Source organism: Cataglyphis hispanica, chromosome 18 (genome assembly GCF_021464435.1).
Source record: "Cataglyphis hispanica isolate Lineage 1 chromosome 18, ULB_Chis1_1.0, whole genome shotgun sequence".
Taxonomy (NCBI): Eukaryota; Metazoa; Arthropoda; class Insecta; order Hymenoptera; family Formicidae; genus Cataglyphis; species Cataglyphis hispanica.
The window spans coordinates 1,703,249-1,729,382 of record NC_065971.1 but is presented as its reverse complement, the minus strand read 5'-3'; the positions used below and the strand labels follow the sequence as shown (position 1 = coordinate 1,729,382).

The 26,134-nt window shown below is 30.0% G+C and overlaps 6 protein-coding genes across 9 annotated transcripts; 2 read left to right on the top strand and 4 right to left on the bottom strand.

Moving 5' to 3' along the window:
* Positions 1-242: 242 nt before the first annotated feature.
* Positions 243-3,465, bottom strand: LOC126856376 (negative elongation factor A). The gene is made up of 6 exons (XM_050604829.1): positions 3,166-3,465; positions 2,259-2,691; positions 1,762-2,178; positions 1,497-1,687; positions 1,258-1,357; positions 243-1,176 (listed from the first exon to the last, which is right to left on the bottom strand). The coding sequence occupies exons 1-6, from the start codon at positions 3,373-3,375 to the stop codon at positions 944-946; spliced, it is 1,584 nt and encodes a 527-aa protein (XP_050460786.1). The 5' UTR covers positions 3,376-3,465; the 3' UTR covers positions 243-943.
* A 1,271-nt stretch (positions 3,466-4,736) lies between these two features.
* On the top strand, positions 4,737-6,944 carry LOC126856388 (cellular tumor antigen p53). Its single transcript, XM_050604847.1, has 3 exons — positions 4,737-4,967; positions 5,191-5,443; positions 6,198-6,944. Exons 1-3 carry the CDS (start codon positions 4,885-4,887, stop codon positions 6,930-6,932), a joined length of 1,071 nt encoding a protein of 356 aa, XP_050460804.1. The 5' UTR covers positions 4,737-4,884; the 3' UTR covers positions 6,933-6,944.
* A 533-nt stretch (positions 6,945-7,477) lies between these two features.
* LOC126856379 (uncharacterized) lies at positions 7,478-10,750 on the bottom strand. Its single transcript, XM_050604837.1, has 4 exons — positions 9,989-10,750; positions 9,580-9,793; positions 8,510-9,358; positions 7,478-7,763 (listed from the first exon to the last, which is right to left on the bottom strand). Exons 1-4 carry the CDS (start codon positions 10,234-10,236, stop codon positions 7,509-7,511), a joined length of 1,566 nt encoding a protein of 521 aa, XP_050460794.1. The 5' UTR covers positions 10,237-10,750; the 3' UTR covers positions 7,478-7,508.
* Positions 10,751-11,640: 890 nt separating this feature from the next.
* On the bottom strand, positions 11,641-12,424 carry LOC126856413 (oxysterol-binding protein-related protein 11). The gene is made up of 2 exons (XM_050604882.1): positions 12,193-12,424; positions 11,641-12,059 (listed from the first exon to the last, which is right to left on the bottom strand). Exons 1-2 carry the CDS (start codon positions 12,422-12,424, stop codon positions 11,707-11,709), a joined length of 585 nt encoding a protein of 194 aa, XP_050460839.1. The 3' UTR covers positions 11,641-11,706.
* LOC126856361 (uncharacterized) lies at positions 12,404-21,119 on the bottom strand. Of its 2 annotated transcripts, XM_050604799.1 has the most exons (17): positions 20,860-21,119; positions 20,270-20,336; positions 19,949-20,003; positions 19,409-19,701; positions 18,880-19,041; positions 18,663-18,795; positions 18,311-18,477; positions 16,517-17,980; positions 16,169-16,376; positions 15,697-15,873; positions 15,320-15,434; positions 15,044-15,231; positions 14,719-14,953; positions 14,142-14,314; positions 13,811-14,051; positions 13,556-13,723; positions 12,404-12,501 (listed from the first exon to the last, which is right to left on the bottom strand). In XM_050604799.1, exons 2-17 carry the CDS (start codon positions 20,332-20,334, stop codon positions 12,461-12,463), a joined length of 3,885 nt encoding a protein of 1,294 aa, XP_050460756.1. In that variant the 5' UTR covers positions 20,335-20,336; positions 20,860-21,119; the 3' UTR covers positions 12,404-12,460. The 2 variants fall into 2 exon arrangements, with proteins under 2 accessions (XP_050460756.1, XP_050460757.1); XM_050604800.1 differs by lacking the exon at positions 12,404-12,501 and having other exon boundaries at positions 13,181-13,723.
* A 684-nt stretch (positions 21,120-21,803) lies between these two features.
* LOC126856373 (protein CREBRF homolog) lies at positions 21,804-25,502 on the top strand. 3 transcript variants are annotated; one of them, XM_050604824.1, is made up of 6 exons: positions 21,805-22,392; positions 22,904-23,525; positions 23,660-24,067; positions 24,270-24,761; positions 24,856-24,978; positions 25,127-25,502. In XM_050604824.1, the coding sequence occupies exons 2-6, from the start codon at positions 22,916-22,918 to the stop codon at positions 25,219-25,221; spliced, it is 1,728 nt and encodes a 575-aa protein (XP_050460781.1). In that variant the 5' UTR covers positions 21,805-22,392; positions 22,904-22,915; the 3' UTR covers positions 25,222-25,502. The 3 variants fall into 3 exon arrangements, with proteins under 3 accessions (XP_050460782.1, XP_050460781.1, XP_050460780.1); XM_050604823.1 differs by having other exon boundaries at positions 21,805-22,451; positions 22,486-23,525; XM_050604825.1 differs by having other exon boundaries at positions 21,804-23,525; positions 23,702-24,067.
* The last annotated feature ends 632 nt before the right edge of the window (positions 25,503-26,134 follow it).

The following is a 26,134-nucleotide window of genomic DNA, read 5'->3' as shown; positions in this document are numbered from 1 at the left end:
GAAAAGCAAAAGTTGGCAACACTTACTCAAATGTAGAAATAAATTTACGTTTAAATTTGAAAAATATGCTTTTTAGAAAAAATTGTTGTATAAACATATGTGCAAAGTGATTGAAAAGAGCGATCTTATTATAATCGAGTACAAATCATAGTATTTACCAAATGCATAATGATTTATGCAAAAAAAATTATATATATATATATATATATATATATATATATATATATCATATATAGAGCAGATTAATATATAATCATGTTTATTCAAATAACAACATTATAGAAGTTTCGTTCTTTTTAAACGAATAAGTGTGTATACATATATATTTCTATAGTATGTATGGCATGTATATATCTCTCTGTATGTATAATATAAAGGTTTTAATACATGATCACATTCAGAAAATGTTTGATTATTCACACACGTGTATATATATACACAAACTCTGCATTATAAAAATTAATATGCACAAAGTGCATAAATCTATCATATCATAAACGCCTTAAAAAATACTATTCAACAAAGGAAAATTTTGATGAATTATGGATTGAACAGAAAGTTCGTGTCGTTCTTTCAATCATCTATTAGTTGATCAAAAAACTGAACAAATTTTCCGTTCAACTCAATATTTCTGTTTAACTAAAACTTCAAAGTAAAAAGATTTAAAAATAAAAATTTAGGATTGATACAAGAAAATGAATGAATTATTTATGTCGTTTATGATATAGGGGTAAAACAAATACAACAGTTAAGAACTTTGATAACAATTCCGTGTTAGACCTTGTGAAACATGAATCAGTTCTTAATTCAGCAACGTCTTTATCGTATCGCTAAGAAGACGAATGATCACAATGTGCGTTAATTTTTAGTAACTGCACGAAACGATATTTTCTTATATAGATTTTAAACATATCAATAATTATATCAATTTGAACAAATTCTTTCAATTGGAGGCCGTGGCGGTCGCACTCGGTGCGGGAGTGGACGCTGATGTGGATTCCTCCGTAACAATACGTCGATTTTTTTTTATCCTTTTCCATTCGCCATTTGTATAGTTCATTTGGAAATGGGTTTCGACTAACATCGGAACGGTTGTTCCATCCGACTGCGTCACTTCCTCTATGTTCTCTGACAGCATCACTGTGACTATATTGCCCAATTTTGGACAAGGATTATCTGCAAACAAAATCAATAGTATTATTAGCATGACTTTTACAAGAAAAATATAAGATCCATACAAAAACAAAATAGATATACCTCTAGAGCCAGCCATAAAACCTAATATAAGAGCCTTTTCTGGACGCGTTACTTTATTTGCAGTTCTAAACATTTCTTGCGCTTCCAACATTTGCTCTCGCTGTAATTCAGTAATGATAATCTCATTATTTCAAACAATATATTTCTTTAATTAAAACAATACATAGCTAAATAAAAATTTTGCACGAATTTTAAATCAAATTAATACAATAAAATGAATTAAATTTGTACAAACTTACCGTAAGAGACAGTCCTTTTCTCGTATTAGCTGCCGCATTAGGCTGTGCAGTGGTTTGTATACGTATCTGTGTGACTGTTTGAGCCGGTCTAACTGTTTGCACAGCAACAGGTGTATTTTCTACAGGTGCTACCACCGTTGATGAAACCACTACTGGTAATACAGCCGGCGTTGTTGGAGTTAATGTAGTAGCTGTATAACATAAAATGTTTTATAAAAATCTAAACAAAATCTAACATATTTAAAGATTATGAGGTCAGTCTTACGTGTTTGCGATGCAGTCGTAACTGAAATGCTGCTTGGCGTACTAGGTGCGACGTAAGATTGCGTTGTAACCACCGCTGGTGCAACTGGTGTAGCGGGTGGATTTATCGAGGCTAGTCCTTGCGCATACTCCGGAGTCGCCGGAGTTTCCGCAACTGGTGTGACTGAAGCTGCCGCTGCTGCAGCGGCCGCTTGCGCTTCCGCAACCTTCTTTTGTTGCTCTTCCAATTCCAACATTCTTTTCCTCTTTTTTGCTTGTGCATATCCGAGAGGCTGCTCATTAATGTCGAGTAATTTAATACCACCATCTTTTCGGATTCTATTATTAATTGATGTTCTGTTGGACATAGAAGTGCTCGTAAGTGAAGGAGATCGAAAACCACTTGTTGGTACTCTGCTTGGAATCCCTTTCAAAGGTGCTGAAAAGTTTAATTGCAATCATGTACACTGCAATATTATTAAACAATAATACATGCATTTATCATAACTTTACACTTACTTGTATCAGTCATTTTTCTCGGCATGCCTCTGCTTCTTACTGGTACAGTAGGAGCTGTACTCTTTTTAAGATTATTAGCAGCATCAGTACTTTTTTGAAGTAATTCTGCTCTCAAAGCTGCACTTTTGGGTTTTCGCTTGAGAGTAAAATGTTTAACCGGCGTAGGTTGTTGACCTACCACCGAGATCAATGCAGTCTTGTTAAGATAATGACATTCTAAGGGAAGCATAGCAGGGTCATTTTGCTTCTTCAAAAGTTTCCGAAGATCATTGACCAGTTCGCCAAAAATAGGTCTATGATCATCTAGATCAGTAATATCTGTGTTCAAAGATCCAGTTGATGGAAAAGTTTTCATCGCTTCGGATAACATCGATACCCATAGCTCACTGTCCAAAGACGCAACCTCAATAATTTCCTCCAGCTCCACACGCCACTGTTATCCGTAGAAACATAAGAAAATTTTAATAAGAAACATAATAACATAATAAAATTTTAAACATAATAAAATTTTAATAAGATTTTACATCAAAGAAATGAAAAAAATTCTATGTTTGTTTGATTCTATGTTTTAGGATTAACAATCTTCAAAGAAATCAAATTATGTTATACATTTTATATAGTAACACAACTTATTTAACTTATCAAATCGAAGAATAGTAGTTTATTGTAAACATTAACCTTATTTAGTTACTCTCTATATATACTAAACGTCTCAAAAACATCATTGAAAAAATCAGATAGCGGGTAAATAATAAACTAGATTAAAGAAACTTGAATACATCAATTTTTATCAATCTTATAGAAGACTATCTTTTTCGAGAAAACATATTTTCCAAAAAAGACAGAAAGAGAGAGAGAGAGAGAGAGACAGAAAGAAAATATCAGATGAGAGCAAACGCGTGCTTACCTCTTCCACATTGCGTCTTGGTATGTGGAAAAATGACAGGAGCAATTTGAGCTTGACCTGCGTTTGAAGATCGGGAAAACAATCCTTGATGTTACGCAGTACCTCGGCATTGAGCTGCGAGCAAATCGAGCTGCCGGTCCAGCTATCGTTTGATGTACCGAGCTTGTTATGTAGCCACAACGACGTATCACTATCCCTTACATTCGCCATATTGGAATCGTTTACTTATAAAGTCTGTTCTTTGTAGCTGAACTGGCTGTACTAATTCAATGTTTATCTTTCTCTTTCCAATGTGGGTAGAAAAAGATGAACTCTGAACTAGAGTGCAGCTAGTTCACTTATAAAGAATAAATCTTGTGATTCCATTCCATCCGCTAGCAAATTACATCGCATAGATATACACAACCATAAAAATTTCGTAAACAAACTTGAATAATACTTGCCCGCTCTTTTTTTTACATATGTTTGTTATTTTTATATATCATTATTTTTTTCAAATGATAAAATATTTATTTTATAAATTTATTGTTTTTATCAAAAAGTAAAAAAATTTTATCTATCTTATAAATTATATATTTTATTTATTTTATGAATATTTATAAATTAATTTTATTATATTAATTTTTATAAAAATTATTTTATAAAAATTCAGCGCTGGCTCTTATTTGCCAATTATTTTTGTTTGAAAAATTATTTTCTTTAACAATGCTAAAACAATGCGATTATATCGAAACACGTGCATGTCTCAAAATATTCCAATGAATAGACATCATAATAATTTTTGACTTGCATCTAATATATATTAGCATGTGTGAACATTTTAATGCAAACATTTATAATGACATTTATTTTTTTTCATATCTAATTAATAATTTTATTATTATAATATATATTAATATTTTTGGATACCGCTCATATGCTTATAACTCCAAATCTTGCTTCTTCAGTCAAAGGCTACTTTTCGATATTCACTGCTAGTACTAAAAATCTATAATGTATATGATATAAAATAATATAGATTTTCAATATATAGGCAACAACTTTTGGATCGCAGCCATAATAATAAAGAATAAAAATTTTTTGTCTTATATATATATATCGATCAAATATTTTGTAGTAGCACCGAATGAACTCATATATAGGTTGTCAATGAAGGCGTATAGATTATCAATATCTTGTAAGCGAAAAAAAAATTTGCCTCTTTTATTCTGATCAGTCAATCAAATTTCGAAATTTTCACAGAATATATTCTCAAGAGAAATCTGCGCAAAAATCAAATCAATATTATCTAGACAACATTTATGTTTGCCCAATTCTTTTCTATTATTTGTTTAATTCGTAAATAAACATTAGAAATATTTAGTTAACATTACATTACAAAAATATTATAATTTCTTTGATCATTTTTTAACGCATTTTTTAGCCATCTTAAAAATGGCATTTTGTACATGCATTTAAAATTCACCAATCCACAATAAGGGATCAGCAGTCAAAAACGGACAAATGTACGCACCAATCGGCAAGCTGCACCGAAATTACAGTTTCCTGCTTCCTACAGTTTTCTACTTCCCCTTTCTCGATCATACGAAACAAAGAAGCAAGGAAGAAAGGACTTGTCGAGCTAGCGTCCAGCAACCGATTTTAAAGAGGTGGATGTTTTTTTCTCTCAACAGTTGACGTTGTCTTTCGGAATCAATTTTCAAGTAAAAATTCATAAACATGACGAACACGAATGCTATGTCAGATTCTCAGGAATCTGCATTGATGGATGAAGAAACATATAAAGTTATAGAACAGCAATTGTAAGTATAATTTTGATTTATTAAAATAAATGTTATTATTAAAATAAATGTTTTGTCGGCTTTTGTCTATTGTCTATATGTATAATAAATCTTCAATTTCATATTTGCGAAATTATAGTAATATTATAAATTAAAATATTTTTAAGAGTATATATTATACATAATAAAAGTACATATCATGATCTATTATATTTTTTTTGTTTCTCTATTTTTGTCCTCAAAGTGGAGGTACCCTGCCTCTAGAAAGTATAAACGAAGAATTGCTTGCTGTCTCGGAAGATAAGGTTGATACGAGTAACAATATATATGCTATGTTGGAATCTGTAGAAAAATATAAAAAATTTAAAGAAGAGGAAGAAGAAATGTATTATCCAACACCAGAACTGTTTTCTACAATGCTCAGTGATGAAGCTTTCACTGGACAATTGAATTTCCAGTACAGTTTAGGAACTGGTGGTACTAATCAGGATTGGTCGGTAAGCACTAATCAACTTCTTGTATTATGTAGAAACATGCATATTAAATTATATAACTTATAATTGTTATATAATTTGATATATGGAAAAATTAAACTAAATGTTTAAATTTGTATATTTTGCAAGTTAGATTGAAGTTCATTATGGAATAACATATACCTACTTGCAGATAAATTCTGCCTCTTGATGGTAAATTGATTGGTTGATTAGTTTTTAATCCTGGTTATATAATTTATATATGGAATATTCCATATGTACCACAAATATAAATCACTTCTTGAGTATTATCTTACAACACTCATGAAATGTGGGAGGAGATAAAAGTAAGATATCTTGTTTGGAAACGTGCTCTTTCGTATCCAGATTATTTGCAAAAATGTATGAATCTGCTTAAATATGATTATATATACATATATAATAATTAAATCTATAGAAAAAATTATGATACTAAGAATTTATAATAAAATCATGTTTAAGTAGATTTTATATGCAAGTTTAAGAGCTTTTTGTAGTAGACAGATAAATTGTTGATTTGTCAAGTATGCATGATAACATTATTTTTAACAATGATATTTCTAAACTAGAATATATATATATATATATATATATATATATATATATTTATAATTTTTTGCATAATATATTATATATGCTGTTGTAATATGTATATTATGTATATATTATATATTATTATTTTTGATGGAGATTTTATAATTGTATTATAAAATAACTATTGTTTATTTTTTGCACACAGTATTCTGAAGCATTGGATAAAGTGTTTATCAAAATGGAGAAAGTTTTACCTATGCGATTCACATGGGAACCACCTCTGTCAGGTTTGTACTTGCGCACTGCAATGGTTTTTATGTTGGAGCAGTACAGAAGTGATCCAGTAAAAAGATGCCACAATCATATGGCACCAACCAATCCCATTAATCATAACATAGATCCACAAAGAATTAAACATGTGGTTCATTGTGTTAATCATGCTTCAAGCATCTATCAGGAGAGAAATGAACATCTTTCTATCTTAACACCGCTTTGCACACCTGAGGCTGGGTCGCAATATGTACCAGTATCTTTCAAGTTTCTTTGCAAAAATAGTTGCGCATCTGGTTTGAATCGTAGACCAACAGAGCTAGTATTTACTTTAGAAGATCATGGAGGAACAGTTTTGGGCCGTCGAAAATTATTAGTTAGAGTATGCAGTTGTCCTAAACGAGATAGATTAAAAGAGGAACAGGTAGAATCGACACCAATGCCTTCCTCCAAACGAAAAGTTGATAATGTTGTTTTACCGTCTGGTAAAAGAATGCGGTCTTCGTGCGACACGCATGTTTATAAAGTTGAGTTAAATATTGTTGGCAAAGATAACTATTTGCAAGTTCTTAAGAATGCCTTTGATATTATGGCCGGTCAAGCGGCAAGAACTGGTCAACATGAATTCTTTAAACCATATATGGATGATATATTGCGCAAAATGCCATAAAAACATAACTTTCAAGTTCCAATTTTTTTTTGTTTTATTTTTTTATGTTTTAAAAATAGTATCTACATTTGTGTGATTTTATTATATAATTAAAAATTGATGTTCATGAAATATGATTAAACTACTAATTTTTAAACAACAGAAATTAAATAGCATGTCATTGATAATTGCTTTTTGCAAAGATTTAATAACTATTTAAATTTAATAAAAAGCAGTTTTATTCTGTGAAATAGAAATTGTATTACAGCATTATTATGGGGAATATTATGAATGCAAATCTATACATGAACATCAATGATTTTAAGTTAATTAAGCTATTGCATGTTAAATATGTATTGATATTTTTTATTTCGTACGATATAATATTACTCTCAATGCATTATATGTATAAGAAGTTTTAATCTTTTACTTATACCTTATATTTAAGATGATATACTATTATGATGTGTTCTTCACTTGTTAATTTGACACGTCAATAAGAAATAAACGATTTTGTTACTTTTTTAAAATCAAATTTTTTAAATACACCTTAATAATAAGGTAGATATAATTAAGGACGGATATACTTTGTTCTTTTCATACATATAATCTATCGTGAACTGGATGCTCCGATATTTTTATGTTAATAGTCTTCAATAATAATGCAATTGGTAATGGTGCGATATGTTGTGAGGATAATGTTAAAGGATTCTCGAGACTCGCAACATGTCTTCGTAATTGCACTTCTGTACCGTTGTCGTCCCAAGCGTGCAATGTCCATTCCCATGTGTTGCTTATTGCATGTCCTGCCATCTTAACAGGATATGTCATCCACGCTGTTTCGTCTCTGCACTATAATCATATTAAAAAAAAAAAAAATTCCATTAATCGCAAGTAAACATTTTATATGCATTCTCGCTTATATTTATAACCATATAATGCAGTTTTTCTGTTCTCAAAATAGAACATAGCACATTTTCATAAGTCTAATAATAATTTCATAAGAAATATATTCTTATTCAAATATCTTGTTGTATAAAAGAGATAATATTATATATTATTAAGTCTTTGCAGTACCTTTGTAGTACTCAAGATGTTGATGAAGATACTTTCATTCCGTTGATTATTTATATTGTAATATTTTTAGAAAGTGTGATAGATTCAGATAAAAATAATCTCTCTTTCTATATAGAAGAGAAATTATTTTATAATTATTAAATTATTTTATAATCTGATTATGTATATATATACACACACACACAGGTTTACACGATCAGGTTTCTTATCTCATATACATATTTGATACATTCTTTATCTTTTCTTATTTTATTCTTACATACAATATAGACATATATGAATATTTCAGAAAAAATCTAAAATATTCATATAAATGTTTATTAATTTATCTAATCAATGATTAAAAACTAATAAATATAATTTCTACATCAACAGGAACATAAGTTTGAATGGAAATATGAACTTCGAATTTCTTTGTTTCGTCTTCTATCATCTTCTTAAAACAAAGGATTTAAAATATTGTTCACTTAGCGTGAAACATAGAAAGAAATTACTTCATATCAAAAATAGAAGTATTATACCTGAAAGAAGAATATATTGCTTCCATGGTGAAATATATAAAAAGCATCATGTCCGAAAGGAAGCGGTAGCGGGATCCTTGCACTTCTGGAATAGAAATGAATTTGCGGTAGCGCGTGTGTCTTGATATGCTCCAACAACGAATCAGCCGTTACTAGTTCTCTGCAAGATTGCAAAAGAGGACACATTAGTTCTATACAAGACATAGAATCCGTGGAGCCACCCCAAATTGGCGTCTGCGGTGAACTCAAGGACTGTCGACTGGTGTTCGTCGCGGATAATTCCGTAATTCGCGAAGATGATTCATTGATGCGAGCTTCGCTGTCCCTCGACAATTCGCCTGTGCTGGCTGATTTGGTGCGATCGTTCAAAGACAATCGTAAACTACTAGTGTCTGTCATTTCATTGGAAATCGCCGCTGCTTCTTCCGAAATTCCGGATACTCTGGTTAAATTATCCGCGGAAATAGCTTTTTCCCTACTTCCAAGTAACAATCTGGCCAACAAGAATTGCCTCGGTTTCAACATTGTACAATTTTTTTTCGAGCAATTTAGGATCGGGGTTTCTTGCTTTTTATTATTTTTACCGAACAATTGATCGCGTAAGTTACAATGCTCGAATGCAACAGATGTCTTGTTTAATGTCTCATCATTATTCACATTAAAAGTATCGCGAAGCACTATGTGTAATTTATCTGCGAGGAGGCATCGGCCTTGGCCCAGACGGACTCTGCAAACCGGGCAACGAGATGTTTTTGGTCTACAAATAACGCACAGAATATGACCGTGAACGCATTGCGAGACTGGAGGTGCAGCGCTTTCCAAACAAATCGGGCATTCTAAGGCACGAACCTAAAAAAACATGATTAATTCAATTTTGTGTGTGTGTTTGTATATGATATAAATAATTAAAGTTCATTATTCTTCGATGAAAGAAAAAAAAACCATTATTTTGTATTATTGTTTAGGATTTAACGCAGTCTCTTAGGTTTAATAATTAATTACAATGTTAATCTAACAGATGAGTAATCTATACAAATGAGAAAGAAAAACAGAGAAAGATTGATATATACCATTCCTGACAAAGCGTTTGCAAGATTTTTGGCCACATCCGGAAGTGGACCTTTCAAGGCTATTCCAATATCATTTTCCTCTTTTTGAGAGTATCGCCAAATGGAAAAATTTACGTCGCGTATACCTTCTTCGTTACGAATTAAAGTAGCAATATCTTTGATTTTTAATCCTAATAAATTGATGTCATCAATGCCCAACAGACAATCGCCGGTTCTGAATATGGTAAATGAATTGTATTAATCACAAATGAAATTATTATATATTTTCTGATATAAAATTTAATATTTATTGTATAATTATAAATTATCGTGTTTTGATTATACATTATATCAATGATATATCAAAAATTTTTAAATAATTAATATTTCTATCCTGTAATAATTTTTAAAAGACATAAATAACACTCACCTCAATCCTGCTAAATCGGCGGGACTATTTTTTTCAACATAGCCGATCCACGGATACGGATCCCATTTCGACTTGGTCAAATGGAATCCGCAAGATTTACCACGCACGTCTGATGCTGAATTTATTTTCCGCATTTTAAGAACTATTTTTCCCGGCGGAAAGATATCTGCATCTTCTTCGGGCGGAGATGTTACGATCTTCACGCCTGCCGCTTCCGTCAGAACTTCGGGATAAGAGATACGTGGCATGTTATATGATTATTATTCATACGGAAAAATCACTCTACATTCTTGTACAATATAAATTCTTTTTAACAATGCAGAAGAATGGATGAATATTTTAAAATTCTTTTCAGATATAAATAAATTACAATTTTTCAAGATGTTATAACTTATCGCTCGATACGTGTAATGTATCAATCCACTTTGATCTTCAAAGCATTTTGAACAAGATTACTACTACTTTGGAACTGATCACGTCTGATTTCTTGACGAGAAAGAAAAGTCACTCGTTTACCTTCACCTATTTGCACGCTCTTGACATTGGATCTTACGTCATATCATGATGGTGAACATACCATTTCTCTCCCCTTTATTTTAATGTATTTTTTAGAAATAAAATATTTTCAATGAAAACAATTAATTCCGCGTTTATAGCTTTTGTATTACAATATTAATATATAATGATAATCCTTTTATAATAATATATGAGCAGAGAGAAAGAGAGAAATGGAATAAAATTTTAATTAAACACATTTTTCTCTTATTTTTCTATTTCATAATATAATAAATTATAATATAATAAATTATAATATATGCTAATGTAAAAAGACAAACATGAAAATATATTTTACATATGTATCTAGCTTTCATCACTTGATATCCTAACAAATCAAGTGTTATTTAGAACAAAGAAAAAAGAAATCTAAAAATATTATAATTAGTTTGCAAAATAAATTTTAGGTACATACATGCTTTGCACAAAGAACCTTATTATATTTTAAGACAATCTATCTATTTATATATACATATGTGTGTGTGTATATATATCTTACATTTTCATTTGTATATTTTTAAATTGGAAGAACATATACCAAGATTGTCATTGGCTAAACCGAATTCAAACGATATAATTTCTGAATGCATTAATCGAAAAGATATAAAAACAAATTAAATATATAATATATAATAAAATTGTAGAAAGTAAGAAAATTTTTAATATAAAAAAAAAAAATATGTTTTTCTTTATATAATGTATGATTATGTAATGTATTAATATATAATCTTTTAGAGTTTCTTTACAATTAAAATTTAATCAAATAAATTTAAAATGATATTTATAACATTTCAATATTTTTTCATTATTAAATAGAAATTATGTAAGAGCTTATTATAATATTTGTAGCATTTTTTCGTTAAAATATACAAATAATATAAGTCAGTTTTTAGTGGAAAATTGAATTAACTAATTATTAAAATTATTTATGATGTAGATATAATGACAAGAGATATATATTAATTTTGCTTTTAATAAATTATATGGGATTATCTGAAAAAAGCCAGTTCTAAATAATGAATAAATATAAATAATTGTTTAAAATAAAAAATACATGTGGACCTCTTAATGGGAAGATAGTCTGTTACGTATGTGTATTCTATAGGTATAAAAAAGATTTTAGTATTAATAGATAAACACATAAAAAATATATAATTAATTTGTTATTGATATAATATATTCAGACATTGGCTCAGTGTATGTAAAGTGGTGTGTGCCATGGCTTTGAGAACTAAGAGATCCGAATCTAGATGCAAATCCGAATTCTCAATCGATTGTGCTAGAGCAAGATTGTGTTTCTCCACTTTTCTTAATTGCTCCTGGCAATTGGCAAAAGCGTCCAGCACTTCCAGCTTAACAACAGGATTCCTGCTTGAATTCCCAGAATGTTCTCGAGGTGGCAATGGAGGATGGCTGCTGGCTATAGCCCTGGTATACATCTCTGTAACTGCTCGCAGTTTATCTACCCATTCCTGACGTGCTCGCGCATCGGTAGCTCGAAGTTTGATCATGTCACCTGGATGAGAAGAGATATATCATAAACTTGAAAGCTAAATTTTAATAAATATCTATCTTTATCACATGCAAAATTATATGAAAAACAAATTAATATATAACAATAAACTTTAAGTTAAATATTGAACATTTACCCGTAGCAGAATTGACAGTAAACGTATTTGAATCCTCATCGCTGGGAGCTATTACGGCGCCTGCTAAATATATCGAACACCGTGGCCTTTGATTCTTCTCAGATTCACTGAGGAAGTAATGCAGTTCACCGGTCTCAGGACTCAGGATAAACCAACGATACTGCCAGCCTTTCATAGCATTCGTATATTTGTGCAGTAGACCCTCATAGGGATGTCTTATTTGTACGTTCATCGTTTCGCTTTTGTTGCTTTTAATCTTGGAAGCCTCTTATTTTGCGAACGGCGGGGTTTCTTCGGGAGATATGTCATCTGAACTAACACAATCGTATTCAAGTGACACATTCAGGAAGGTTAGGATAGAATTGTTGTAAGATAGGTTAGAAGAAATCCTGACATACTTATTCAGATTTACATAGGCTGTTTCAGAATTCATTGCCAATACTGGAAATGTATAATAAACGTTACGTGAACTATATAATAAATTTTCAAAACTGACAGTGAATCTTGGAACATGTCCACAATGTAGATATGTTGTAAATACAAAGATGTACCATTGCTTAAGTCACATAGTGTAAAACAATAAATGAGTCAAAAATAATCAGGAATGCAGTCGTGAAATTCGACAACTTTGTCAACAACTATAGCCATATCAGATTCTAACATTTCTGGGCATTTGATTAGTCATCATTTTGTATGATTGCGCATTCGTAAGTACATTGTTATATTTACATCATGTTTCTAAAAAAATAAACTATACATGCAACTATATATCATCCTTGCAGATGTGATTAATTAATTTTTCTGTTTATACTTTGTATAAATCTATCTTTTTTTTCCTAGAGAAAATTTAATGATTAATTAATCTAGGACAAATAATAATTAATAAAAAACAAGTCAAGGATACTTTACAAAATGCAGATAAAAATTTTATCTGCATAGATCACTAATAAATATGAGGAAAATTATTTACATAATGAGAATGAAAAAATATTAACAAAATTAATATTTTATTAAGTTGCAAAACTTTTCCATACTTAATCAGATAGTTGCACAGAAAAGATATTAAGATAATGAAATTATATAAACAGATACTATATTAAATGTATTCATGAAAAAATAAAACAATCACTTGTTTAAAAATGCAAAAACATGATGATAAATTGAAAATACAAAATAAAAAATGACGCTCGCGCATTGAGTATATGATTGTCCACAGTTTAAAATAGATAATAATTGTCAATTAAATCAATATAACGATTTAAAATAAAAACAATAAAATCTTAATCTTGGGATAATCCTGGCATATAATCCTTAATAATATATGCAAGTAAAAAATAAAATTTTTACGAAGGTGGTATGAGACCTTCTTCTATTAATGCATTTTTAATATCCGGTAATTCGATTTTGTAATCTCCACTGTCACACTCCACAATTTTAATTTTGATAATGGGATAATTTTTTTGTATTAATTCTAGTACTTTTTCTCGTATGATAGGTGAATAGTTGCCTGCATTGTCGACAGGTGCCAAATCTGTAATGAATAAGATACATAAGGTACATAAGAGTGTGAATAACTGAAAAATTATTATCTATGTTCAATTTAATAATTAATACTTACTGACAACTGTACATATATTCGACATTGCCTCAGGCGTAATGAAATCTTTAGGCATTAACCTTATATTCCTATGTTCCACTGTTTCTATATTACCATAATCAATGTAAAAAACTTCAGCTGTGGTATATGATTTTTTTGGATCAAGGCATGCTGCACGATACCACTCATTCTGATACAGTGCCAAACACAATTCCTGTTCTCTAGGTATATAATATTCCGTTTTCTCGCAATATTCTCTTAACTGCAACAAAATGAAAATATTATTGCATATGTATTGCATATGTATCGCATATTTGCATATTATGCAAAAACGTAAATAGTTTTTATTTACCAATTTGGGCATCGTTTCACTAATATAAGTATATAACTCGATATTGTTGGGACACATCATATATCTTGTGCCATCATTTTCTTTTGGTGTATCTAATATCACTGCATCTAACGTATCGCCCACTTGTCCTAAACTGGCAAATTCTATATTGTCTAGCATGTAACAATTGTTATCTATATGAAAAAAAAATAAATCTATATGAAAAATTTATATTTATTTTGTAACAAATTTTATATATATATATAAATTTTTTTATATATAGTAAATTTTTTATATATAATTATATAAAAATTAGGTGTATTGTCTGAGTACGTGTGTGTATTCTGTGATATGTATGTAAAATTATATTATGTACACATGTATATATATTTATAAAATGAGGAGTAAAGATAAAGTATAAAGAGAAAATAATATTTTTTCAGCTAATTTCGTTGAATAGTATTTTACATACTAAAATTAAGAAGACTATATTGAAAGATTACATTGATAAGTGATATATTCAAAATTTGCATATAATTTTAAATGAATATAATGTTACTTTCTATATATAAATGCCTCATAATTTATAATTAATTACCACAATAGTCTTTTTGCTTCCAAGTTGGTATCAATAATTGGTTTATCTTATCATTAACACTTTCTCCTGTAGGCATCGTCAAGTAAACCCCATCTTTCAATGGATCACCCTCATATATACATGTCAGAGGTGTTTCGTTGCCTACTAACTCGCGAAGGAAAAGATCTACTTCTGTATTCATAGAAACTTCAGAAGGGACATTTTTCAAACTTATCTTTGCTGAACAACTTCGTTGCTATAAAAAAATATGTAAACAAAAAAATTACAGTATTTAATGAGCTAACACGATTTTTCTATTGCATTAGTATATGAAAATGTTACCCACCAGTGCCAAGGTTTCTGGCAAAACTTGAAGATCTTTTATGTTAACATTGTCTACATTTCCAAAATCTGTATATACTATTTTAGCCTTATCATTCTGTGTGTTTATGACCAATGCGCGATAACTATTGTTATCAGAGAATGGAGCGATAATTGTTTGTTTATTATATGGAGGATTGGATAGAAACGGTGCTATAATAAGGATAAAATCATTTATCAATACTAAATGTTAAATAATTACCATTGTCCTATCAAGTTACTTAATCAGTCGTTATTTTACCCGTTCGTGCGCATTCTGCAACACGTTGCATAATATTATTATAATATTCTACTGCCTCTTCATCCAAAGAACGCACAAACACTTGATAATGATTTCGATAACTGGTAAGACATATCTAAAATAATCAACGAAAATGATGGAATCAACTTCAATAGTATACGTAAACTAGAATGGGGTAAACAGATTTCATTTCTCATTGTTCAAATATATATGTTTTTATTTCTTTATATAACAAATAGAAATCTGATTTTGCATAGTATTATGATTAAAAAAAATTATATCTCCTTGGATGTGTCTTTTTTTACTTTTGCCATCCTACTATAATTTAAAGCATTACTTTAATTATAAATTAGATATTTTAATATGCAAAATCAAACCTTAGATCCACTTTTTATTTCGGAAAATGCAGGAAACGACGATCTTATCATAAATTTCCAAGACTTCATCATAGCTTCACATACAAATTCAGATTCTTTAAATATTTTTATTTTAAGATTGTCTTGCTTGTAGTTTTGTTCATTCATGATTGTTGTGAATTCATATACTTCTTCCACCTTGCAACAACATTAAATGATAAATATCAAAATTGAATAATACACATAAACCAAGTATACAATCTATTCTAGATTGTTATAAGACAGTATATATTTTTTTTAATGAATTTTTCTTTATATTTTTTAAAAATTTAGTAGATAGATTTTTAAAAATTATCTGATTAATCTGTTTAAAACAAATTTATTTTAGCATGCATATATAACAAAATATTTTAGTGTATACATGTATATACGTGTATGTGCTCACATGAGCAATATATTTTATATGATATATAAAGGATTTAAAGATACTCACTGTCAATTTGTTGGGATGGCTTACTTCACATATTACTCCAATAGCACAAATATTTAAAAACTTTTTAGGACATGGTAAAATTTTGTTTACATTCATATATCTAGCTTCATCTATTGCAATGATACGTAAATCAGATGATGTCGAAGATGATAAGATATATCCTCTACACCAGGCACTTTTCCCTTCACCACAAATCAAATCTTGTGGACTAAAAAAATAAATGTTTCTATTTATTCCAACTATATTGTGCTTGCATAATATTTATAATAATATATTGATTTTTAGATCTTTAATATTAATTAATATAAAGTAGTTCAATATACAATATTTGTGTACATAAGTACTTACTTGTAATGCACAGTTTCTTGCATTTTCATGCATTCTTCTTGCAAGTCATTGAAAATCATCTCGATTTCAGTAGTAAAATCTTCAACACCCAAAGTTGCACTATAAACATTCTCTTGGACAGATTCACAAATTTGAATGTGACCTTCAATTTTTAATTCCGGAGTTGCTTTTTTACTAAACAAATCAGCAAAAGCATCTAAGATAGTATGTGGTGTCTGATCCATAGGTTTTACATTTTCATCTAATACTTTTAAGTTTTCTTGTTGTACAAATTTCTCCACTGTATTATTCGTATTTGAAGCATTTTCCAAATGTAAAGATAATTTTCTAGATTGCTCTTTCACATCTACTATTATTGTTTTCTCAGCATCTATGGACAACATTTTAATAAAAATTATCTCGCCACATTGGAAATTGTATTTTTCATTTGCAGGTGATGTCAAGCGAATTTTTCTAGCAAGATTAGGAACTTTAATCATATATGAGATATCTCTGATCTCAGTGTCTTTTTGCAGTATTTCATCGTTACCATAATCAATAAAATGAACTTTTAAAGGATTCAGGGATATTATCATAACTCTGTGCCAAAGAGTTTCATAAAGTACGCCATAAATATTACCGATAATCGGTTGTACATTACGTGATTTTTTTGCAACACTTTGTAATTCCGTCATTAGTTTCGTGCGCGTCTCCGAATCTTTTAATGTGGATATCCAATACTCGCCATTGTCCAATGATATTGAAATTTCTACTTCTGTAAATTCTGTTTTTGATAAATACATATTCTTACAAAAAGATAGATCGTCATCCATCGTGATACCATTGTTCGAAGAGTTACTTTCTTGTCTATTAACAAATTCTCTGTCGTTGTAGGCAGTAGATTTTCTGTTATTCTGCAATTCATTCTTTTGATAAGATTGACTTCTATCATTAATATAACTTTTGCTTTTTAAACTGCTATTATTATCGAATTTTCCATTACGAGGACTAGTCTTCTTTATGGCACCAGTACAATGACTGTGATTTTGGTTAGTGAAATTAGATGTTGTCAAAGAATATTCATCATTTTTTCTTGATTTCTCAGTATCCTCTTTAGTATTATTACATCTCTGCAATGGATTTTGTTTAGAAAAATCTTTGGTATTCAGTGCACTTAATGTTTGTTCATTTAATGTCTTAGTATAAGATATATTAGTATTATTATCATGTCGAATAGACATATGTTTATCCTGATTGTTAATATCACTATCAGTAGAACAGTTTGTAATCTCTACATTATTCTTATGCATATTAATATTAGCATTTGTGCTGTTTGAATTCTCCACTTGCATGGCATTAGGTCGTCGTAATTTTACCTCATTAGGTATACTTGTTTTATTTGACATTGGTGATATCTTCATTTGGTTTTCATCTTTGCTAATTTGCAATAATGACATATCATTAATTGATTCTTCCACTAAACTTCTATAAAAAAAAAAAAAAGAAACGTTTGCTATATAATTAAAAATTTTAACTGTATTATAAAAGTGAATAATATAGAATAAATATATAATGGATGACAAATGCCCTTAACATATAGCTTGTCTACATTTTTTGATAACTGATATCCCAGATAATAAAATAAAAATCGCATTTGAGCAATATTTTTACTTCAAAATAAAAATTTTATGTAAATAATACAACAGATATACATCTGCAGTTAAATATATGATTTTTGTTACATGTAACAATTTGTATAATGTTATAAACATATTTACTAATTGATATATGTAAATTAATATATAAAGTAATTACGGTATCTGTTGACATTCAACTTGATGTCTTGGCCAATCCTTTTTTTGACACACTTTGCTACAATAATATGTGCTACATTTTTCACAATGTTTGCTTGTTTTATTAGAACAAATATGGCATCTTTGTACTCCATTCTTAAATTTGTTCTCTCCAAATTCATATAATCCCTGTACAAAATAAAAAATATTATTAACTTTATATTTTTCTAAAACAAGTTAATAGCTGAATTATTAAGCATTAAAATAATAAATAATGAATAGTATCGTAATATCTACAAAAATAATTTTTTTAATTTATAGTTTTACACAGTTTTGTATATATCATTTGCATTCCATATACAATTGTGACATACTTTCTGTCGTTTTTCAAGTACATGTACAATACATTCTTCAACTTTAGGGTTCTGCTCTGGAAATTCATGTAGTATATAACCACGTCCAAGTGATACATGTTTTCGTCCATCTTCTGTGACAGTTATTACACCTCTAAAATAAGATGTATAAAATATAATAACAATGCAAAGGTATAAATGATGCATAAGTATAGCTATTAAATTATATTTATTTAACCTTGTCCATAATCTATTTGTGTTCACAATAGGTTCTTCGATTTCATAAAGATTAGATGTTTGTGGAAATAAAGATGCATTCTCTGCATATCTATCTAACATTTGTGGTGCAGAATGCTTACGAAGTGCATTCAATGTTTGGCCACGACCCATACCATTTTGGCTACAATTACATATTTATTATTATATATCACTTTTGCTATTAATATATAAAACAAAAATAATTTATTTATTATATACATATTCTCTCAATTTTTATCTTTAATATAATATTTTTTAATCTCTCTTAGAGTTTTAGATAATTTTTATTTATATCATATATTTATATTATATTTCTACTATATATTATAATCCATCCATATACATTAAAAAAATCAATATATATATAAAATATTTAAAAATTTATAATATATTTAAAAATTAATATACTTAAAAATATACAGATATTAATATATTTAAAAATTTTAAATTATATTAATTGTTTTGTGTAATAACGAGTCTCAATAATGAGTAATATTGATGATACATACTGTTTCATATCATTGTGAATAGACACAGGTAGTTCTGTGAGAGTATCTATTGCTTTTGGTCTTCCTTCAAAAGATTCCAATACATATGATTTTGGCAATGTCTCCTCCCTTATAACAGATCTTTCTTTTGCAAGTACAACTTTTAAATATAGTGGTTTTTTATTATTGAGTTCCCGTATAGCATGTTCTGCTTCACGATATGATTTATATGTAATATAAGCCCATGTGGCATTACGAGGATAGAATATTCCACTAATTTTACCATACTGATTAAAAACTTCTTTAATAGCAACCTTAAATATTAATACAATTATTATTAAATAATAAAATGTCTCACAAACTCAAGTATAAATAATATATAATATATAAATTCATGAGACATATACATATAATTGGCAACATATAGTTGTATAAAAATCAAAAGAAAAGAAAATCAATAAAAAGAGCTCAATATATATATATATATATATATATATATATATATATATATATATATATAAATTTTCAATATAATTTATAATTAAGATTAACAAAATATACCTCATCTAACTCTAGTGGCAAACTATTCACATATATTGTATACTCTGTGTCCATCCTGTATTAAAAAAATAATATTTATAAAAATCAATAAAAAATAAGACACAAACAAAAAATATATAAAAGATATATAAGATATAAATTTAATGCATTAAGCAAATGTTACATAAAGTTATTATAACATGCATTATATAAAAAGTTTAATTAAATGTAACGAAAATTACATGTATAAGAAAATAATATTTCATAAATATCTATAAAATTAAAATTCTTTCCGACTTTGCAACGTAAAAATTTCTCAAGCAACATTTACTTTGTTCTTACCTATCAAAAACCGGTTCGGTATCCTTATCGGCATCAAAATACACCATCTCGTCTTTTTTATACATATCTATAAACGTTTGCAAAATTTGTCTCACTTTAAAAAAATTGAAGCTGTGCTAGAGATCAATTTTCTTTGTTCACTCGAAACATTACGAAATGATACCGGCGAGCGAACGATAAACATGATCACATGCTACACAACATAAACAGCAAAGGACACTTGATTGATCGGTAGGTCGATACGTTTTAGCACAACACGGAGAGATGTGAATAATATATGTAAGTAAATACGTGAAGAACACGTAACAATATACACAACTAAAAGAGATGGATAGCGGAAAGCAACAGTTTGTTCATCCGAGCTGCACTTTTTACACGTGAAATTAAGTAAACGCATATTTTGATTGTAACAAAGCACAAACGAAGAAAATCCAATAAATCTGATATCTAATAAAGAAGCCAATAATGTGTATTGATATATAAATATATATAATTTTTTGTTTTTCAAAATTTTTCAATTTTTTATTAATATTTGTAACATATACCGAACATACATATTTTAATATACAATATATTGTCGAGAAGTTTACCTGATCCTGTTTGAAAATATCTTCGATCCTTCAGTTAGATGCTTTACGGACGTTACGAACGTAGCGATGTTATAACGTATAAGAATAACGAATTTCTACTTCTGCGTATCTTTCTCGCGCCGGATTGCCGGAACCGCGATAAGAAATGTGCGATTAAAGAATGATTGGTTCAACGTTACTTGCACTCTCTTTCTTCGAAAGCATTCGAGCTAATGTCGCCCCCTTTTTCTGTATGTCTCTCTCTCTCTCTCTCTCTCAGTCTCCTTTCTTTTCTTTCCTTTAAACTGTGATCTGTAATCAAAATAGTAACTCAAAGTACCGTAAAAATATCGTAAAAGTAATTCATTTCAAAAAATTAAGCAAAAATAATTTAAAGTTTATTCGCGCGAGAAAATAAAAACAAAAACAGCAACAATTGCGATACTTTTTTGACAAATACGGTGCATAACTTATCTTTCTACGATTTCAAATGATTCGAATTTTGCGCGAATACAACTGATTTAATAATATTTTAGACACCGTTACATACATACAACTAAATGCTCCGTCTATGTATTTTATTATTACATTATGTATTCACGTCCTTTGACACAAATTGTCAAATAATTTTAGAAATAAAATAAATAATTCAGTTCTTTTTCCATACGTGCATAAAGTACATATAGCAATCTGGATAAGATGATTCATATAGCATGATTTACATCGACCAATCATATACGAGAATTCATCACTTTGTCCATTTGTCTTCATTGGCTTGTGCGACTAAACACAGTCATGCCAATGGAAGAAAATATCACTAGAAAGATTGACAAAAAGAAAAATAAGAAAAATATACTAATTTAATAAAGGAGACACGAAGATGTTTCGTGTAAAGAATTCAACGATAGAATCTGAAGTCTCATTTACATGTACGATTAAACAGTTGCGAGAAAAAAAACATTCGCCATGGGATTGCGCGCGACAGAATTCGCAGGAACCGATCAGGTGATCGCGTCCTTGAAATCCGCAATGTTTTCGCGACTTTTACGCGCGCGTAAGCACGCGTACGTATGCGTACGGAGCAATAATATTAGAATGAAAATTCTGGCCAAGTTACATGGGACGCAAAAAAGTGCGGGGCTGAGTACAGCGGAATAACGGCGCGCGATTGGCCGATGTTATTTCGCGACGGATGTGTCATGTGACCCTTTCCTCTATGCAAACATCACCGATCACTTGGCCTCGCAGTCTCGTGGCAAAACAATAACAAATAACACACGTCGCAACTTTGCGTTTCTCTCGCGAATTTCTCGCCCGATTTTGCACGATCGTTTGTCGTGCTCTCCGTCTGAAACGGCGCGATCGATCTGCATTGTACACGGTCTTGATCGTCGCGGATTTCGTCGTGGAAGAGTCGATCGGACTGGGAAAAGTGAAACTCAATCTGGGCTTCGCAATCTCATCGTGATGTTGTCAGCCGAGGAAAATGCCCGCTAATGAGAATTGTGATGCGTGCGTACCGTGAACGCGCGTGGACCAATATGTGATTTCGACGTGTGTATTTACCGCTGTTTTTCCTAATTACATTATCTCTGTCGGAATTTTTCAAAAACGTAGAGAGAGAGAGAAAGAAAGAAAGAGAGAGAGAGAGAGAGAGAGAGAGTGAGGGAAAGAGAAAAGGAACGAGAGAGAAAGAGAGAGAAAATTGTTCTCCGACCGTTCCCTTGTGCATCGCTGCGGAGATTGTGGAATCGATCGAACACGGACGAGTCAAAATCGGAGTTGTTCGATGGGCGATTGGCCGCGTGCATTTTTTTTCATTGTCAACGTTCTGTTCTATTCGCCGTTTTCGTTTCTGCAACGAATCCGCGCATAAGAACACGCGACAAATTATAGCCGCGTGCACGTGATATTTGTCTCGACACGCGTCGACAAATTCGGATCGGATAAATCGAGCCTGGGATCGATGATCTCTTTTATTTAACGAATTTTTATGTATCACCTTGTAGAGTAGCAATTTTTAGAGTATAAGCACGCAACGTCATCCTTATATTTCTCGTTGCAGCACGTGTCGCTAATGAACGATTCTAAGTACAGTGACTTTTCCCTAACTAACATAATGGACAGCGTAGTAAAACAGGAACCTGCCCAGGAAATGAGCTCGGCATCGGCATCTGTACCAATACCCGGAGGACACAGAGGAACTACGCGAGGAGCGTACGATCAGTTCTCTCCTTCACCTTTGACTCTCTCTTCTGGATGGGATATGAGGAGTGAACAGATGGAATATCCCTTTAAAATGGATCCGGATCCACTGGATATTTCACTTAACATGGACGAGGATGATATATTCCAAGTAGACAAAGCTGAATTAATTCAGGGCCCAACTCTGGCCGCATTGAACGCCAATGATGAGACGCTGCAATTGGGAGATCTAAGTTTCGATGATCTGTTGTTGCCTGAAGAAAGGATGCAGCCTAAAACAGAGAATGCTCCATTGTCCGGGTCTTTATTTAGCACTAGCGGCATAGGATTTGCACCCAGTAGTTTTCCTCAATCTGGATTAACTCATCGAAGCTGTCCCACATATACAAATACATATGCTTTTAATAAAAGTTCAACTGTTGTGGATAATGTAGAAGCTGCTCCTATTGCATTTCCTAGTCCAAACACTGGCAACGTTGCAGGTTTAACATTTTAAAAATAATTTAATGTAAAAATAATCTAATATAAACATATTGTAACTGATTTATAAATATAATCTATTATTTATTATTTTTTATTTTTATAATAAAGATGAAAATGCTATAATTCATCATAGGTAGTTCCACAGCAAGCTCATCAACTTCTCCACATCCTTCAGGGCAGCATCTTGGATCATCTACTTTACATGAACTACTTATGAGAAGAGGAGAAAATTCACTTAATAATCCAGTATCCAATCAAATGGATATTTCCACAATAAGTGGTAAATCTAAAGTTTCGAGACTCTCTATGTCCGCACCAACTCAGACAATGGGGCATTTGGATCAGATCTGGTCTCATAGGGAACCACGTCAACATCTGTTAAGTACTGGTAGTTTGGTGGAAGCGGGATCGACAAGTAGTTTGAGTACTGGTGGTGCACTGAGTCCAGATCCACTTTGTCCTGATCCTCTTAGTCATGATGAAGGATATGAAGACAGTGATGATGATAGTGATCATTATGATGATTACAGCAGTGATAATGGTATTTATATGTATTGTTATATTATTTATATTATTATATATATTAAATATAATCTATAGAAACTATTATTGTACAATCCTGTATAAAAATTCAATTTATTTTATATTTTTTTTAAATTAAGTAAAATCATTATATTATAAAATAAGTAAAATTATAGAATTTAATTAAACTAATAATAAATAAACTATCATTTACTTACTAGATACAGGAAGTGATGGTGAGGACCAGAGTAACAACAGAATAGGAACAGGAACTACAGAATTAGGGAAAGATAACAGACATAGTAAAAAAGAAAGATTCTTTTGGCAATATAACGTTCAAGCAAAGGGACCAAAAGGACAGCGATTGATTGCTCGAACGCGCTTAGAAGACCCACATGTTTTGAACGAAGCAACCGATCCAGTATTTAGTCCTCATTGCGCCTTAAGAGGAATCAAACATAGTGGAAAAGCACGAAAAGGCGATGGAAACGATCTTACGCCGAATCCTCGGAAACTTCATAATATTGGACGAGAATTAGATAAACTCAATCGCATTATAAATGATATGACACCTGTTTCAGAGTTACCTTTCACAGCAAGACCAAAGACACGAAAAGAAAAGAATAAACTAGCTTCGCGGGCATGTCGCTTGAAGAAAAAGGCTCAACATGAAGCTAATAAGATAAAGTTGCATGGACTCGAAACAGAACACAGTTGAGTATATGTCGAGATAGAAAAATCTATTTTAATAAGTTTATATATTTCAAATATATAATAGATTAAAAAATTAAAACTATTTTTTTACAGGACGTCTTATACAAGGTATATCGCAAGCTAAACATACGCTTGCTGCTAAATTAGCTGAATCCAATCCTGAAAATCAAGAAGAGCTTACACGACAAATGGAAAAATGTTGCAAACTAGCTACCAGTAAGTAACATCTTAATATTATTTTTTAATAAACATGTAGATATATAAAGTAGATATGTAATATATAAAGAACTATATAAAGAACATTAAAATATAACAAATATTAATGATTAGTATTATTCTAATATGCGCGAATTTATTATTACAGAAGTGCGAATAGCAAATCATTCAACAGAATTTGTGAACAAGGTGTTGGATAATATTAGAGCCGGGATACCTGATGGCGGCATCGATAATTTTTAATATTATAGAAAATCATTTTCCTCTTATATTTACATATGTATATATTTAAACAATTAGAATATGCTATATATATATATATATATATATATATATATATATATATATATATACATACATACATACATACGTACATACGTACATATATACACATATGCATATACATAATGCTTTATATCTAAATTTCATTGCTATTTTAGAAAATAGATTTATAGTCAACTTGATTATTGCATAATTAACAGAGAAATATTCTATACACACACGCGCGCGCGTGCGCACGCTACACACATCACTATATATATATATATATATATATATATATATATATATATATATATATATATAGTTTCGAAAAATATTTATTAATGTAAGGAACGAAAAACCTTGATATAAAACTTTGATTGATTAATTTTTAAAAACCTACAAATCATGAATTTTTTTTATGAAAGTATATTTTTTTGCACATTATGTATATTGATCAAACTGTACATACTATTGTATTTCTCATGCATCACAAGCTGCAGCTTATCATATTCTTTTTTTATATAAGAACATAAAATATGATTTTTTTTTTACAATTGAACATCTTTTCTTAAGAAAACATAATGTGATTATGTCTCTTGATAAAAGTGCAAGGAAAAAAGTGCCGAATGTCATTTAACAATTATGGTATACCATTAGATCATTATCAATGTCCATTATTGTCGAATGTTGCAAACATTGTATCTTTAATTTTAATTCTTGATTTATAGTAAAGGTTGAAGCATTGATAAAGCTTTTTGCTCTAGAACAATTGGGAAAATAGAAATAAGATTTAATTTACATATGTTAAATTCAATCATATTAATTGCTAAGATTTTCCCGAATTCGCAGTGTGGTACCGATGGTTCTCCATCTCTTGGCATTCCAAATGAAT